Source organism: Aptenodytes patagonicus, chromosome 7 (genome assembly GCF_965638725.1).
Source record: "Aptenodytes patagonicus chromosome 7, bAptPat1.pri.cur, whole genome shotgun sequence".
NCBI lineage: Eukaryota > Metazoa > Chordata > Aves > Sphenisciformes > Spheniscidae > Aptenodytes > Aptenodytes patagonicus.
In genome coordinates this window covers 42350498-42364606 of record NC_134955.1, presented here as the reverse complement: position 1 = coordinate 42364606, position 14109 = coordinate 42350498, and the positions used below count along the sequence as shown (strand labels likewise).

At 39.8% G+C, this 14109-nt stretch overlaps 1 protein-coding gene across 3 annotated transcripts in view; it reads left to right on the top strand.

Moving 5' to 3' along the window:
• The first annotated feature begins 547 nt into the window (after positions 1-547).
• The window catches only part of HEATR5A (HEAT repeat containing 5A), a 69810-nt gene continuing 56248 nt past the window's right edge, over positions 548-14109 (top strand). For all 3 annotated transcript variants that reach the window (XM_076344998.1, XM_076344997.1, XM_076344996.1), the window contains exons 1-4: positions 548-612; positions 10625-10708; positions 12226-12496; positions 13546-13757. In XM_076344998.1, the coding sequence (XP_076201113.1) occupies positions 12371-12496; positions 13546-13757 (338 nt within the window). In that variant the 5' untranslated portion in view covers positions 548-612; positions 10625-10708; positions 12226-12370. The remainder of the gene's footprint in view (positions 613-10624; positions 10709-12225; positions 12497-13545; positions 13758-14109) is intronic.

Here is a 14109-nt window from a genome sequence, read left to right as displayed (position 1 = left end):
GGTGCCTGTGGAGTGGAGTGAAAAATCGGAAGTCATGGCAGACTCCGAGCAGAGCCAGGTACCAACCTCAACAGCGCCAACTGAGCCACCTTAAAAAAAACCACCAAGAGGGGGTTTTTGTTGTTGTTTTTGGTGGGAGAGCGCTAGCTCTCGGCTGTGCCCCCCTCACGCTGCTTCAGGAGCGGGAGCAGCGCAGGGCTCGTTCCCCGCCACGGCGCCGCGGTGGCTGCAGAGCCACGGAGCGACCCCGGAGGCGGTGACTCCCTCCCCTCCGGCACCCCGACACCTCGCCGCGGCGTTGCGGCTGCCGCCCGCCGCCGCCCCGGGGCTCCGCGCTCCCCCAGGCCGCTCCCGCCCTCTGGAGAGCCGAGGCCCGCGCCGGCCACCGCGGGCGCTCGATGGCTCCGGGCCCGATTGCACAGCCCTGAGCGACGGCGGCGCCCTCCTCCCTCCCTCGCCGGCGGGCGGCGGCGGCGGCCCGGGCGCAGGCCCCCACCGCCCCCCCCGCGCCGGAGGAGGGCGGGCGGACGGACGGAGCCGAGGTCCGCAGCGCCGCCGCCGCCCCGCAGAGCGGCGCGGGAGCCTTGCGGCGGGCCGTGCCGTGCCGGCCAGGTACCGCGGGCGGGCGGGGAGGGGCGGAGGGCGCTGGTCCTGCCCCGCCAGCCGCCGGGGCAGGCGGGGAGTGGGAGTCCGAGAGGGCTAGGAAAGGGGCGCGGAGAGCCCCGGCGGCCGCCTAGGCGAGGGCGCGAAGGCCCGCTGGGGGCACGGCGCCGCCGGGGGGAGGGGGGAGGGCGGGGATGACCCTAAAACAGCGGGGTGCCAGCCTCTCCGCCGGGCGGGAGCGGATGCCCGGGCTCGGTGCGGGGTGAGGAGTTGTGTGAAGGCGGCAGAAGGGCCGAGGGGAGCCGGGCCGAGGGGAGCCGGGGAGCTCGCTGAGGGGCTGCCGGAGGCCTGCGCCTGAAAAGCGCTCGATCACCCCCGGAGCCGACTGGGTGGGTGAGGCAGAGAAGCCGGCTTTAAAGCCGGCGGGCGGGCGGCTCCTGGGCTCCCTCAGCACAGCCTGTCCCGTCCCGTCCCGTCCCCCCCCCGTCCCCCGGCGTTGCGGGGCAGGTCTCACTCCCGTGAGGGGAGCGGAGAAAGGTCTTCTCGTCGTGGGGGCGAGGCAAGCCGGCCACACGCGTGGTGCCGTCCGAGTGTCGCCCCGCCACGCCGCCTGGATGTCACGGGGAGGGGCGGGAGAGCGACCGTGCCCCCCCTCCGGGTTTGGGGTAAGCAGGAATGGGGTGCGGGGTAGGCGAGGGTGGGTGTTTGCCTGGTACAGGTCGGTACAGATCCTAAGACTGCAGGGACGGATTTGGCATTCACTTGCAGCGAGTGTACGTGGTTTTAGGGGCTGTTTTTATATTTTCTTATAAATCTTTTAAATTAAGAATATTCTGGTATGCAGAAATATTATTGCAGGCATTTGCAATTTGAATTCCTGGCTGTTCAGATAGGACAACAAGCAAGCCTACACCGTGTAACTGGTAAAAACTTTGCAGAGGGATGTAAAACCTGTGAAGTTGCATTAGTGTTGACATTTTGGAAAGAGGGAAAGAGTAATAGACATCGTAAGTTTAGTTAAAAGTAAAGCTTATTGAGATATGGGTGGAAGGGTGATAAGAGAGGAGGAAGGCAGATAAAGTTAACGTGAGTTCAGCTTTGTGCTTCTATAAATGAAATCTGCTATTTTTGGAAGTTTGGATTCATTATTTGTAACGTTTCAAGTCTGCATTTTGATTTAGTAGGATTGTTTATAGTTGTGACCATGAATTGTACTAAACTTTTATTTTAGTCTCACACGCCAGAAATATTTCCCCTGCCTTCAGAAATAGTCAAGCTCTATTATATGTTTTGGTGTTTTGCTACATGATATGTAATATTGTCAACTCATGTATGAAGTAACAATTGAGACCCAGAAGATAGATTACTTCTGGTTGTGTGCTGAATGAAGTTTGGGTTTCTTTTCCTTTTCCTGATGGTTTGACACAATGAAAAGGAGGTGGGGGTAGGGAGGAAGCCAGTTTAATATTACACTAAGTCTAGCAATATGTTGAAAACTTGTGCTTGATTCTTGAACAGAGGATTGTTTTTATTGTCAGTAAAGTAGCCGAATTACTGACTAGTTCATGACGTTGTATCCCAACATGTCAAAAACTTTGTTAGTCAATGCAGGATGATTTTCTATTTCAAGATTCAGAACATCCTAATGAGGCAGGAGGTTAGAAACACCTTCTCACAAAAACATTTTCAGATTGTGGGATGTTTGTTCTATTCAGTTCTTACCCTTGCAATTTTTGCTGTTTTAAGGAAGCAGAACCTTAAAAAAGACATGAAGTATGTCTACATCTACGTTGCAAACCAAAAAATCATGAAAACTCTATACAGTTATGATTTTTGAGCTGTTTTAGAGTTTTCTTTGGGGAACAGCCATTTAAAATATCTAGAGAATCAACCATCACAGTGAGGTATGTCAGTGATTTATGCCTGGATAGTGGTCTCTGATCTGCCAAACAAGTCTCCTGCAGAGTCTGCACCTGTGAGGGCTTCTGCTGCTAAATTTCTGTGCTGGTGTATTTCAGTGCAGTTGAAGTCTAGTCGTAGCACTAGTTAAGCTGGTACAATGATAGCCATAATGATTTTCAGGAAAAATAAGTATACTTTTCCAGGATTTCAGGATATCTTCAGCAAAAATTTCCTGTGGTTTAATTTAATGCTAAGCTAGACTGGATTCAACGTTTACCTTTAATGGAAAATTGGTAACTAAAATCAACTTGCACTTTGCATTATCTATATGCATATACATCACCTACTATAAGTCAATTTAACATTTTAACAAATAATTTAATTCCACGAAACTGCTATCATTGCGACAAAAAAACCCTGTCAGTATACTCAGTTTGGTATTTTTTGTCTATATTAGATAAACAATGTAATCTATAATGTTGCCAGGAATAAAGCCATGTTCAGACATATATTGAAATTATTTTTAGGATTTAGGTGGATGTTTGCACTTCTGTGATTTTTGTGCACTTGCCTTGCTATCACACCAGTTTTCAAACCTGCAAAGAAATAAAACCAAAGCATTCTATGCATTTTTATTCAGACTGAAGTAAGTTATTGCTTTTTGAAGTTTAGTTAGTAAAATTTCTTTTTTTTTTTGGGGGGGGGAATCTTTTAAACTCACTTTGTCAGAATCAGACTTCCAGATATGATACTGTTTTTCTAACTATTAGAAGCATTGGTTAATTATTTATATGCAGTTTGCCAGGCTGCCTGTAAATAATGTTCTGAGGTCCCTGTAATGGAGCCAAGTTTATCTTTTGACTTAAAACTTTCAGAAATGAACCTAACTAATATTCAAGAGTTGTGGGTGCTGAGGGGATGGAGCGTGCCAGTAGTGCCTGCTGTGGAGCTCAGGAAATGGCTGGTTTATATTTCTCAATAACTGAATGTAGCTGTTTCTTGGTTTCCTGGAATAGTTCTTCTCATGTGGAGATAAAGATTAAAGTGATGATAAGAAAAGCAAAGTACATGTAGTTTTTAACATGATGAATGAATGAATATCTTCCAAAATCTGAGTTTTTAAAAATGTTTTGAATGCTTTGCATTGCTGAAACAGCTATTGCATTTCCAGGCACATTTTTTCAGGGTATTTTTTGTCTAGTTATGTCAAGCTTTGTCCTCAAAACTTCACAGAAATCATTCAGCATTCCTAGAAGACATTGTCTTGTAATTTCTTTCACACTTCAGCAAATGTATATTGTGTTGTAGTTCTTATCAATGTCACGGTTATGTATGAGGGTTGTGGGTGGTCACATTCTTTGTGTGAATATTTTTAAAACCAGCAAGCCCAGAACAAGGATTCTGATAGATTTCACTTAGATCTTTGTTGCCTTTAAGCTTTGTTGCTTTTTCAGATACAGGGTGATTCTTCTGAAACTTGGAAATCCATAACACTTGACAAGCATTTTGCTAGGAAAACCAGTCATTTGGAACTGCTCCTGTGGGAGTAAACAAGTACTTTGTCTGAGCATCATTGTTCACAAATCATCAAAATACAGCCCTTTTGTTTTGCAACACAGATGAAAGTAGCTGAGAAACTAACAAGAATTCTGTTTGGGCTGCATGACATTTGTTCTTTAGCACAGTGTGAAATGCTATGTGAACACGGCAAGACCTACATGTAAGGTGCAATATATGAAAGATGCACTTGGATTACATCTTTAACAAGTACCTGCGTAAATGCTACCAAATTTTCAGTGGTAGAATAGATGCATAGTTTTCCTGGGGCAAAACTTGCTTCATCCAGAACGCTGTTAAGCGGAGAGCCTGAAAGAAAGGGGTCTTGTTTCAATATCCATGATTTCAGAATCACGTTTCTAAGCTGGATAATTGCATACAAAAATATAACAGAAGTGGAAGTTGTCCCAGTCTGAAATCTTCAGCAGTAATTAGAGGAAATGGATGGTTGTGTAATAATCTGTTATTTTTTGTTGCTCTTAGTCAAACAGATTCCTCATTGCTTTTTGCTATTTAGGATAAGCATGTGATGCAAGTGCGTACATATTTTTATTTAGAAAGGAAGATAGCTTGATTTGTGAGTGGAATTGAATCCCTTCATAACACAGAATATGCAATAAAACATACGAGTACTCAATTGCAAGATTTACTATCATCTGGTGCGTTTTTCACGTGCTAGTGCACTTAAAATCTGATAGTAAGAGTTACAGTTCTGCTTGATTTAAAAGTCTTAAAATCTTGGACCTTCTCCTGCGTGGCCTGGTGTTCTTTTTCCTTGTGCTCTGAGTTGTGGTCTTGTGATGACTTTCTTGTAGCCTGTTCTCGCAAACAGCTGTCGAACATCATTGTTAGTCCCATCTTCTCCATGCTTGGCTTCAAATTTCCCCACTGCTGACCAATATAACATAACACTGCAAAGTACCTGGCATTCTTATGGCAGTATATTAATTTTGGATGAAAAGCAATCAAGTCTATTTGATGCCAAGAAGCAATTTGGTCCAAACTGATGAGACCAATCACTGATCAATTAAAGCATGTGTGTGTATGCATTGAAAGACTGGGCTCTGGTTTCAAAACCTCTTCATAGTCCTCCTCATCAAGGGGTCAATTCAACATACCAATGCTTCTGCTAAAGAAACAGTCAGTTAACTTTCTCTTTCTCCCCCCTCTTCTCTTGGTGTCTTGGTGCCGAAATGCCCTAAATTTGCTTGTATGTTTTCTTTGAAACTACATGCAAGAAAGCAGTGAAAGAGCACATGAAATTCTCAGCTTTTTTTCGGTTGAATGGGAGGCCAAAAGTGATTAGCACTGCTGAACATAATGTGTACGGAGGGGTCAGTGATATGTCGGGACCAGCAGTTACCTGCCGTTGCTTCACATGGCTCTGCAGAGTGAAAAATTTAAGGCTTCTGTATATAGAGAAAAGGCACAAGTTGGCTGAATGCTGAGGGTCCTGCCACACAAAGGATATTGGAGTACTGGCGTACTTACGCTGACACTTTCATTTAGCATTGCCTTCTCTTACTGAAGATTTTGAGGCAGACTTTGCTTCTCTGTGTTAGTTGGTAATAGTTTGTAGAAGTCAGTAAGTAAAAGGCTGCCCTGTCTTTCGAGTAATAATAAATACCTTTCTCTAGCTGTTGAATATTCCCACTTCAATATATATCCAGTGTCTCAACTCCAAGCTCATCTGAACTGGAATTTTGGTTCTTTTTTATTTCTTATCAAATTATTAAGATTTTATCATTGTAGTTTATTTAAATTAGATTATTTCTGTGTGTGCTATAAATTCTAGCTAGATTACAGCTGACGATAACTCAATCCTTCATTCCCTGGGCAATCGGGTCTCCCGTTTGAAGTTGCTGGGAGTTTGATCCTGCACTTTTTGCCTTCTCCAGACCTCTGTGCCTCCCTGTGTTTGCCTCCTAGCATAAATGATACAGTGTAACTATTGGATTTTGGTCTATGTTTCATTCATCAGTAGCTGAATTTGGCTGGTGTTTTAAGGTGGTTTTTCGGGACAGCTGGCAAAAAGAGCATCATACCCAGTTTCTCTTGTCAGAAGTAAGCCCGAGGGAGCTGGGCAGGAGTTTTGTTTATGTTTGGGAGACACTAAACAGGTGTGTGCAAGGGCTTAACATAGGCTTGAGCATCGATTGTCCTGCCATGCAGTCAGCTCAGATGCATGGGTAACGATCATCCCATTAAACTTTTAAAACAGTGCTGCAAGAGTAACACTGATCTGAACTGTTAATGACTAGAACTAAACGTGTCAGGCTGGAAAGCTTTCTCTTAAATGTATTGGTGTCCTGGTTTCGGCTGGGATAGAGTTAATTTTCTTCCTCGTAGCTGGTATAGTGCTGTTTTGGATTTAGGGTGAGAACAATGTTGATAACACACCGATGTTTTAGCTGTTGCTAAGTAGTGCTTACACTAGTCAAGGACTTTTCAGCTTCCCATGCTCTACCGACTGGGAAGGCTGGGGGTGCACAAGAAGCTGGGAGGGGGCACAGCCAGGACAGCTGACCCCAACTGGCCAAAGGGCTATTCCATACCATGTGACGTCATGCTCAGTACATAAACTGGGGGAAAGCTGGCCGGGGGGGCCGCTGCTGGGGGACTGGCTGGGCATCGGTCGGCAGGTGGTGAGCAATTGCATCGTGCGTCACTTGCTTTGTATATTCTTTTATTATTATTATTATTGTTGTTATTATTATTACTACTACTACTATTATTATTATTTTATTTCAATTATTAAACTGTTCTTATCTCAACCCATAAGTTTTCTCACTTTTACTCTTCCGATTCTCTCTCCCATCCCACTGTGGGGGCTCAGGGAGTGAGCGAGTGGCTGTGTGGTGCTCAGTTGCCAGCTGGGGTTGAACCACAATGATTGGTTCGCTTGTTAGAGAGATGACAATAAATTTTGCTTTCTGAGGAAAAAAAACATGAATTGTAAGTCAGTTAAAATACCACTGCAATGAAGTGAAGGACAACTTGATGCTAATGAATGTGCTTCAGCTCTGTTTTTCAGCAGTGTGATGGTTATGATGTTAATTGTGTAGTCAGCCCAATGGCAGCCGTTGTGAAAACACTGGTAATTATTACTAGTCATTTTTTAATCTTACTCATTACTGTTACTCATTACTTATTTTTTACTATTACTCATTACTGGCAATGAGTAACAGGGATCATTTCTTAGAAGAATAATGTTCTTTTTACTTCCCTGCTAGACTAGTCTTTGGTACAAAATTGAATCCACAGGTTTATCTTTATGCTTTATATCAGATTTAATGCAGAATTATTTTAATACTTATGAAATTAGAAAAATATAAATAATTATTATTAAGTTATACAGCCCTTCATTTTCTTCACTAAGTAGTAGATGTAAAGGACCTAGATCCTCATCTAGATTGTACACTAGATCCTCACCTGAGCGTCATGCTCAGAGAGCTCAGGTTGGTCTGATTTCTGTTTGAGCACCACTTGTTCCTGGCAAAGACAAACTGCTGGAACAACAAGAGATCAAATGTGAGAAATCTTAAAAGAAAATAAATTTGTAAGTACATACTTGGTCTGTGCGGTGGTTTCCATTACTTGTGCTGATTTTCCTTGAAATGATGAGTCATAATTTAAAGGCTTAATTTTTTTAGTGAGAGATCAATTAGGAGTATGCTTTATTGCAGATTATCTTTCTTTTTTTTTTTTTTTAATGCAGACACAAAATATGCCATGGGGTGAAAGGAAGGGGAAAAGTAAAACTCATTAAGTTGCCATTGCTGCTCATAGCTTTTCATTGTTGTGTATTAATTTTTGTCTTAGGCTTCTACGTGAAAGAAATAAAAGTCTATGGACTGCTTCCCTCAGCTTGTAAAGCCTGTGGAGATTAGCTGTCTCAGAACAGACTTGATAAACATAATAGATCTATTTTGAATTTCAGCTTGTTTTTTTGGCTCTGTTATAACTTTGTCATGGGTGATCTGTTGGTTCTCATATTTTAAAGCCAGTTGCTCAAGGCAGTTATTCAGATCTGTGTTCCCCTGCTTCAGTCACCCTTTTTTTTTTTTTTTTTTTTTTTTGTTAAAGAAGACTACAAGTCCCTTTTTTGTCTCTGTGGTTTATCAGGAACTTTTGAAACTCAATTGCTGTTGCCTTTTAATGCTTGAGTCACCCTATATTCCTTTCCATTTACAGGGCAGCATTCCATCTAGTGCTTGTTCTAAGAGCTTTTCTGAGCTCTTTTCTGATAAGTCTTGAACAATCCTACTTGCCAAATTGGCAGTCAGCAAATGAAAAATTTTTCATCAGTAATAAGTAGGAACAACTTCTGCCTTGTCCAATAAATCTTTGTGACAGTTTTGTAGCATAAAATGTAAAATACACTTACCTCATAGGAAAAAAGAGGGATTTTTGATTGATCTGCTCTTGTAGCACTGATGGGAAAGTAAATCTTGTAATTACTTCAGTTATCAAAAACAAAACCAAAAGGATGGTGCGTCATGCGAGCTAGAAAATTCAGGTTTTTTTATCACCCATGTATGCCTTTTCATTTTTGTTGATGGCATAGTTATGTGTTTCATTCAATGAAATTTCACATTTATTTTTCCAGATTTCTTTTTCAGATTGAGAAGGATCAAAGCATAACACCGGGGAAAGGGACTTTCAAATAATTCAACATCTTTAGACATGGGTTTCATGTAAATACGGATGCATCTTTACATGCTTAGCTTGTACTTGCATCGATTTACTAATGTGTGAGGATGTTCAAGAAATTGTAATTTCTGCAACAACTGGCGTAACATTCAGTCTTTCATCATGCTTGCTTAGCCCACCACGTGGCTGTGCCATGCCTCTACTTAGAGCAGAGTTGCACCCTTGTCTGGACTCTATGTGTTTAGGTTTGATGTTTCCTTCTGCACTTAGAAATTGCCTAGTAACATCTTGTATGCATAACAAGGACATATTTACTATTAATCAAACCCAGCTCGTCCCCACATTCTGTGCTTGTGTTCTGTTTTGCATAGCCTTGTAAGCACCGTGCCTTTTGCATTGTTCTCCAATCTGACTGCAAAACCAATATGCCGCAGTAACAACTTGATTCCCTACATTCTCACCTTTCTTCTCACAAGGTTGTATGCCTGTGCTCTTTCTAATTATTATTTTTAAAGCTTCGTAAGTATTTCTGGTGTGCAGGCTTACAACTTATTAAAGGGAGTCTCAGTAGGTGTTTGGGTAAGTTTTTTTGATAGGATGGAGAGTATACCGTTTTGTACGTAGCTTCGTGGAACCAAGGTTTGCTTGTTGGCCAGCACTGGAAAGATCAGGTCTGTGATTTTTTTTTTTTTTTGCTGGGTGGTTAGTTCTCCGTTTCTACAAAAATAAATCTTGCATCATAGAATGATAGAATGGTTTGGGTTGGAAGGGACCTCTAAAGGTCGTCTAGTCCAACCGCCCTGCCATGGGCAGGGACATCTTCAACTACATCAGGTTGCTCAGAGCCCCGTCCAACCTGACCTTGAATGTTTCCAGGGATGGGGCATCCACCACCTCTCTGGGCAACCTGTGCCAGTCTTTCACCACCCTCAGCGTAAAACATTTCTTCCTTCTATCTAGTCTAAATCTGCCCTCTTTTAGTTTAAAGCCATTCCCCCTTGTCCTGTCGCAACAGGCCCTGCTAAAGAGTTTGCCGCCATCTTTTTTTATAAGCCCTTTGCCAGGGCTTTGTTAGCTCTTTGCCAGGCTGAACACTGGTTCCCCAGGCTGAAAGAAGTTTAGATTACTTTGATATCTACATGTACTTTTAATTTGTTCTCAACATCATTCTTTTAAAGACTGATTGAAAACTGATTATGTCTAAAATAGCATGCAACCTGTATTTCATGTCCTGCCAGACTAAGTTCAAGTTGAACGAGCTTTAAAAGGAAATGTTTTCACCCATTGATTCTAATATTAAAATTATATCTGGGAGCTAGGAGAATGGATTGATAATCCTCATGTCTTTTTGTATCCATAGTATTGTACAAGAATATTTCAGAACAGTTGAGTCACCTTTGCCAGCTCTGCTGGTTGTTGATTTAGACATGAATGCTGTTGTATTGTTTATGACTTAATGCTAAAGACATGGTCATTCATGATAGCATTCCAGATTAATATAATAAATATTTTCCACCTATGCTTTTTTAGATATATTCAAGTAATGTAGGTCTGATGAAGGCACTGTAATCATCTTCCTAGAAAATATTTATGGTATTATGCTGTCTGAGCTTACTTTGTTGTTGTTGTTTTAGAATTAATCTGAGATCAGAAATAAGAAAGGTGGTTTGAGTAGTTAAATGAATCAAACTGTATGGTGAATATGATGGATCTGCCCATTTCAAATGCAACATATAAACAGCTAATAATATTTATGGAGCTCCAGTTCAGTGCCTTTTGGTGAGCTATTAGCTAATAAAAATTGTCAGCATGCAAGACTTCGGAATTCTTGGGATTTTTTGTAGAACAGACACTTGTAATACTTCATGTGCTTTTTAAAAGTTGATTTTTGTGTTAACTCGTTTTCTAGAAAATCAAGCTCTTGACATCCTTTATCCAAGAACCTGGAGCAGCAGAGAGACAGTTTTTACAATGAGGAGAAACTATCTGCTAGGTAAGTTAAGTGCCAATGTGTGACAACGATCTGTGATCTTTTCAGTTGGGGAAAACAGCTATAAATTGTAATCCTCAGCTCTGTATGTAAGTTGAATCAGTTGCTGTGGTAGTACATGATTTAGATATACTAGACATTGGGACAGGCCTTGGGTGAGGTAAAAAGGAGGGTTTGTGACCTGTACATGTAATTTCCATGCTAAGCAGTGACGAAACTCTACTCAAATATTCAATGAAATACATAATCCTACTTTTTTTGGATGTTTCAAAAAATGTGAGGATAGAGTTAAGTTCTGTGAGTGTTCTAGGACTGAGATAACTGGTAAATTGTAAACATCTGTGTACCTAGGCAGATTAAATATATATAGGTATACTTAGGTATGTATATTTACCTCTGGTTGTCATTTTACAGTGTAGTGCCTTGTCAAGCTGCCTGGTATTTCAGGTAAATTTTAAGTGACAGTTCATTATAGTAAGTTAGATGTGACTAATTTCCTCTGTGAGTAAATTTTACATAAAAAATGTGTAGAAAGTAATAAAGGTAACGTTCTGCTGTGCATTTGATGACAACCCGAGTACTGAATTATTTACCATTGCTTTGTATTGCCCATTTACTATTTGATAGATCATTTTACACTATAATAATGTTACTGCATAGGAAAAAAATGTGTGTTCAGCAGTCTCAGTGACCTCTGGAAAGGATGATTTGTTTGGGAATTTGAAATACGGTTGACATTTTACCAGAATCTCCTTGATTATTTTTGTTCACAAAGCCTACGTAATATTATATTTTGTAGTTTAGGTTATATGGCATTTAAATCGTGGAAAAAAAAGTTATCATTATCATTAGAAGTAGTTTTCATCTCACTTTGCTTCTAGTTATGCCTATTAACAATGTGGAAATTCCCAAAATAGTCCAAGAGACATAAGTAAAATATAAATTCTTTTGAACTTTGAGTTTTTGAAACATCCTTTTTTCAGGTGTGGGTTTTTTTTGAAAAAAGACAGCATTAGAGGTTTCTTCAGCAATGAAGTTCTGTTTTTTCTTTATGCCTTGCTTGGCACTGAGAATACATAAAGTGTTTGAAGAAGATGGTAGAATTTCTATTTGTGAATATAATTAACATGGGTTTGCTAGGTGTAGGTTACTGCTATTGCCACACTTAATTCTAGATTGCAAAAGTCATTATGTTTGGGGCCAGTTACTTTCAGGTATATATGTGATTAAGTACTAGTAAACCTCACCTCATGCAAAACAAGATGAAAAGAAAAATAGTAGCTCAGTGAGAACCCCTCTGATTTTTCTGAAGTATATTTAACTTTAATTCATATATTACATCAATACCATTATCTCATTTCCAAAACCATTAAGTATTACTAAAGCCACCTAAATAAAACTATTGTAATCTTTTTTTTTTTTAATTCTAAGTTTTCCTTTGAAAGTTTAGTTTTAATAAGCCAAGCACAAATATAATATGATTGCTGACTCGCTAGTAATTTTTTTCTTTTTCTGTTTAGGTGTTTAAACTTCTGATTCAGTCACCACATATTAATGGGGAAGAAAACCTGATTGATTAACATAGTTCTGGTAGTTGGTTTTGTTATTTTTTTTTTTTTTTTATTCCACGGTGTTTGAGGAGAGATTTGAGGAAAATTTCAAGGAATGGAGTTAGCTCACAGTTTACTACTTAATGAAGACGCGTATAACCAGCTTGGTGAATTTCAAAAAGCAGAGTTCATTTTTGAATGGCTACAGTTTTTGGAAAAACTTTTACCAGTGACTAGCAGAGTAAGTATAATGAGGCTTGAGAAGAAAAGCATATTATAGAGCTATTTTTCTCTGTCTTTTTTGTTATCTTGTTTAAAAACAAAGAGCAGTATTCAATTTCATTTGCTTCATGTCTTTTACGTACACACAATGAAAGTATGTTCAGTGTTAGCAGTAACTTTCTAAATGTTACAAGTTTTTGGTCACAGCCCTTCAAGTGACAGACCCACTTGTCCAATGAAAGGAATTTGAGAAATAAGCATTAAGTGATTTTTTAATTTTATTTTTTTTAACTCAGATTATTACTGCAAGGTTTTGCAGCTCCATGATGAAGAATGGCAGTCATGCTTCCACCTAGCATGGCACAATTACTTGGTAGTTCTCTAGCAAGCAAGAATGTAACATCTTTCTCTTTGTTTTTTATTTTCCTAATCATGTTTCCAGCCAACTGTCCAACTGTTTGGTTCACTGTTTAGTGTACATTAAGTAGCATATGTGGATATTTAACAGTAAACCAACCTAGATAATGGTATTTAAGAATTATGTTATTTGTGTTAAAATATGTAAATGAAATACAGTGCCAGGCTCTTAATTTTATTTTTTTTTTAAAGAACATTTAAAAAAATTGAGATAAGACTAAAATAGATGATTATTTTAAGGGAAGTTCTTTCCTTTCTAATGCTCAACTTCCTGAAACTCTGCTAAAGTTCTTCTTTACTACTTAAATGACTATATTTCTATGAATTATTTTAGTTTAAAACAGGCATAAAAGAAGTAAGAAATGGCGAATTTTTTTTAGCAAGATATGACTATTCAAGTGCCATAGGGAACATATTCCTGAAATGCTACTAGAATGAATTATGCTCTGAAAAATGTGTTGGTTTTTTTTTTTGAAGTAAGAATAAAATATTTGAGATGGCTTTTCTTTGAGTAGAAAGGTGCAATAAGATGTTCATTTTTAATTAAGAATGTCAGAGTATCATAATGGTACTAATGAAAAGTAAAGAGATTTAGCATTAATTATCTTTAACTAACTTCTAAATTTAACTGTTTACTCATTTTATTTCCAGGCTGATATAAGGGAAAACCAGAAGAAACTGGTTGAACAATTGACTTCTTTATTAAACAATTCACCAGGACCTCCTACCAGACGGCTTGTTGCCAAGAATTTAGCTGTACTTTATAGCACTGGAGACACTTTTTCTGTTTACCAAACAATTGACAAATGCAATGAACTCATTCGGAGTAAAGATGATTCACCAAGTTATCTGCCTACGAAACTGTAAGTATTTTTTTTAACCCTAAACTTCAAATCCAGTAATAACAAGAGCGACAGATTTACATGGTGAGAAGTTAATGCAGGAGAGGGTATGCTCCCTCATTTCTGCCCATTGTCCAGTAGAAGCTTTGTACCATATGACACACAGAATTTGGGAGCCTCCCTGATTTGTATCATTATTGTGGTTGTATCCAGCTGTAAAAAGTAATTTTTTCTTCGGTATTACACCTCTAAAATTTTTAGACTTGAGTATTACAAAGAGAAACTGAATTCATCTGAAATCTGAAAGCAAATTCAAGTTGCTTCCTTCCCTCTAAGTATTATAACAATTATATTTTAATTGTTTAATATAAGC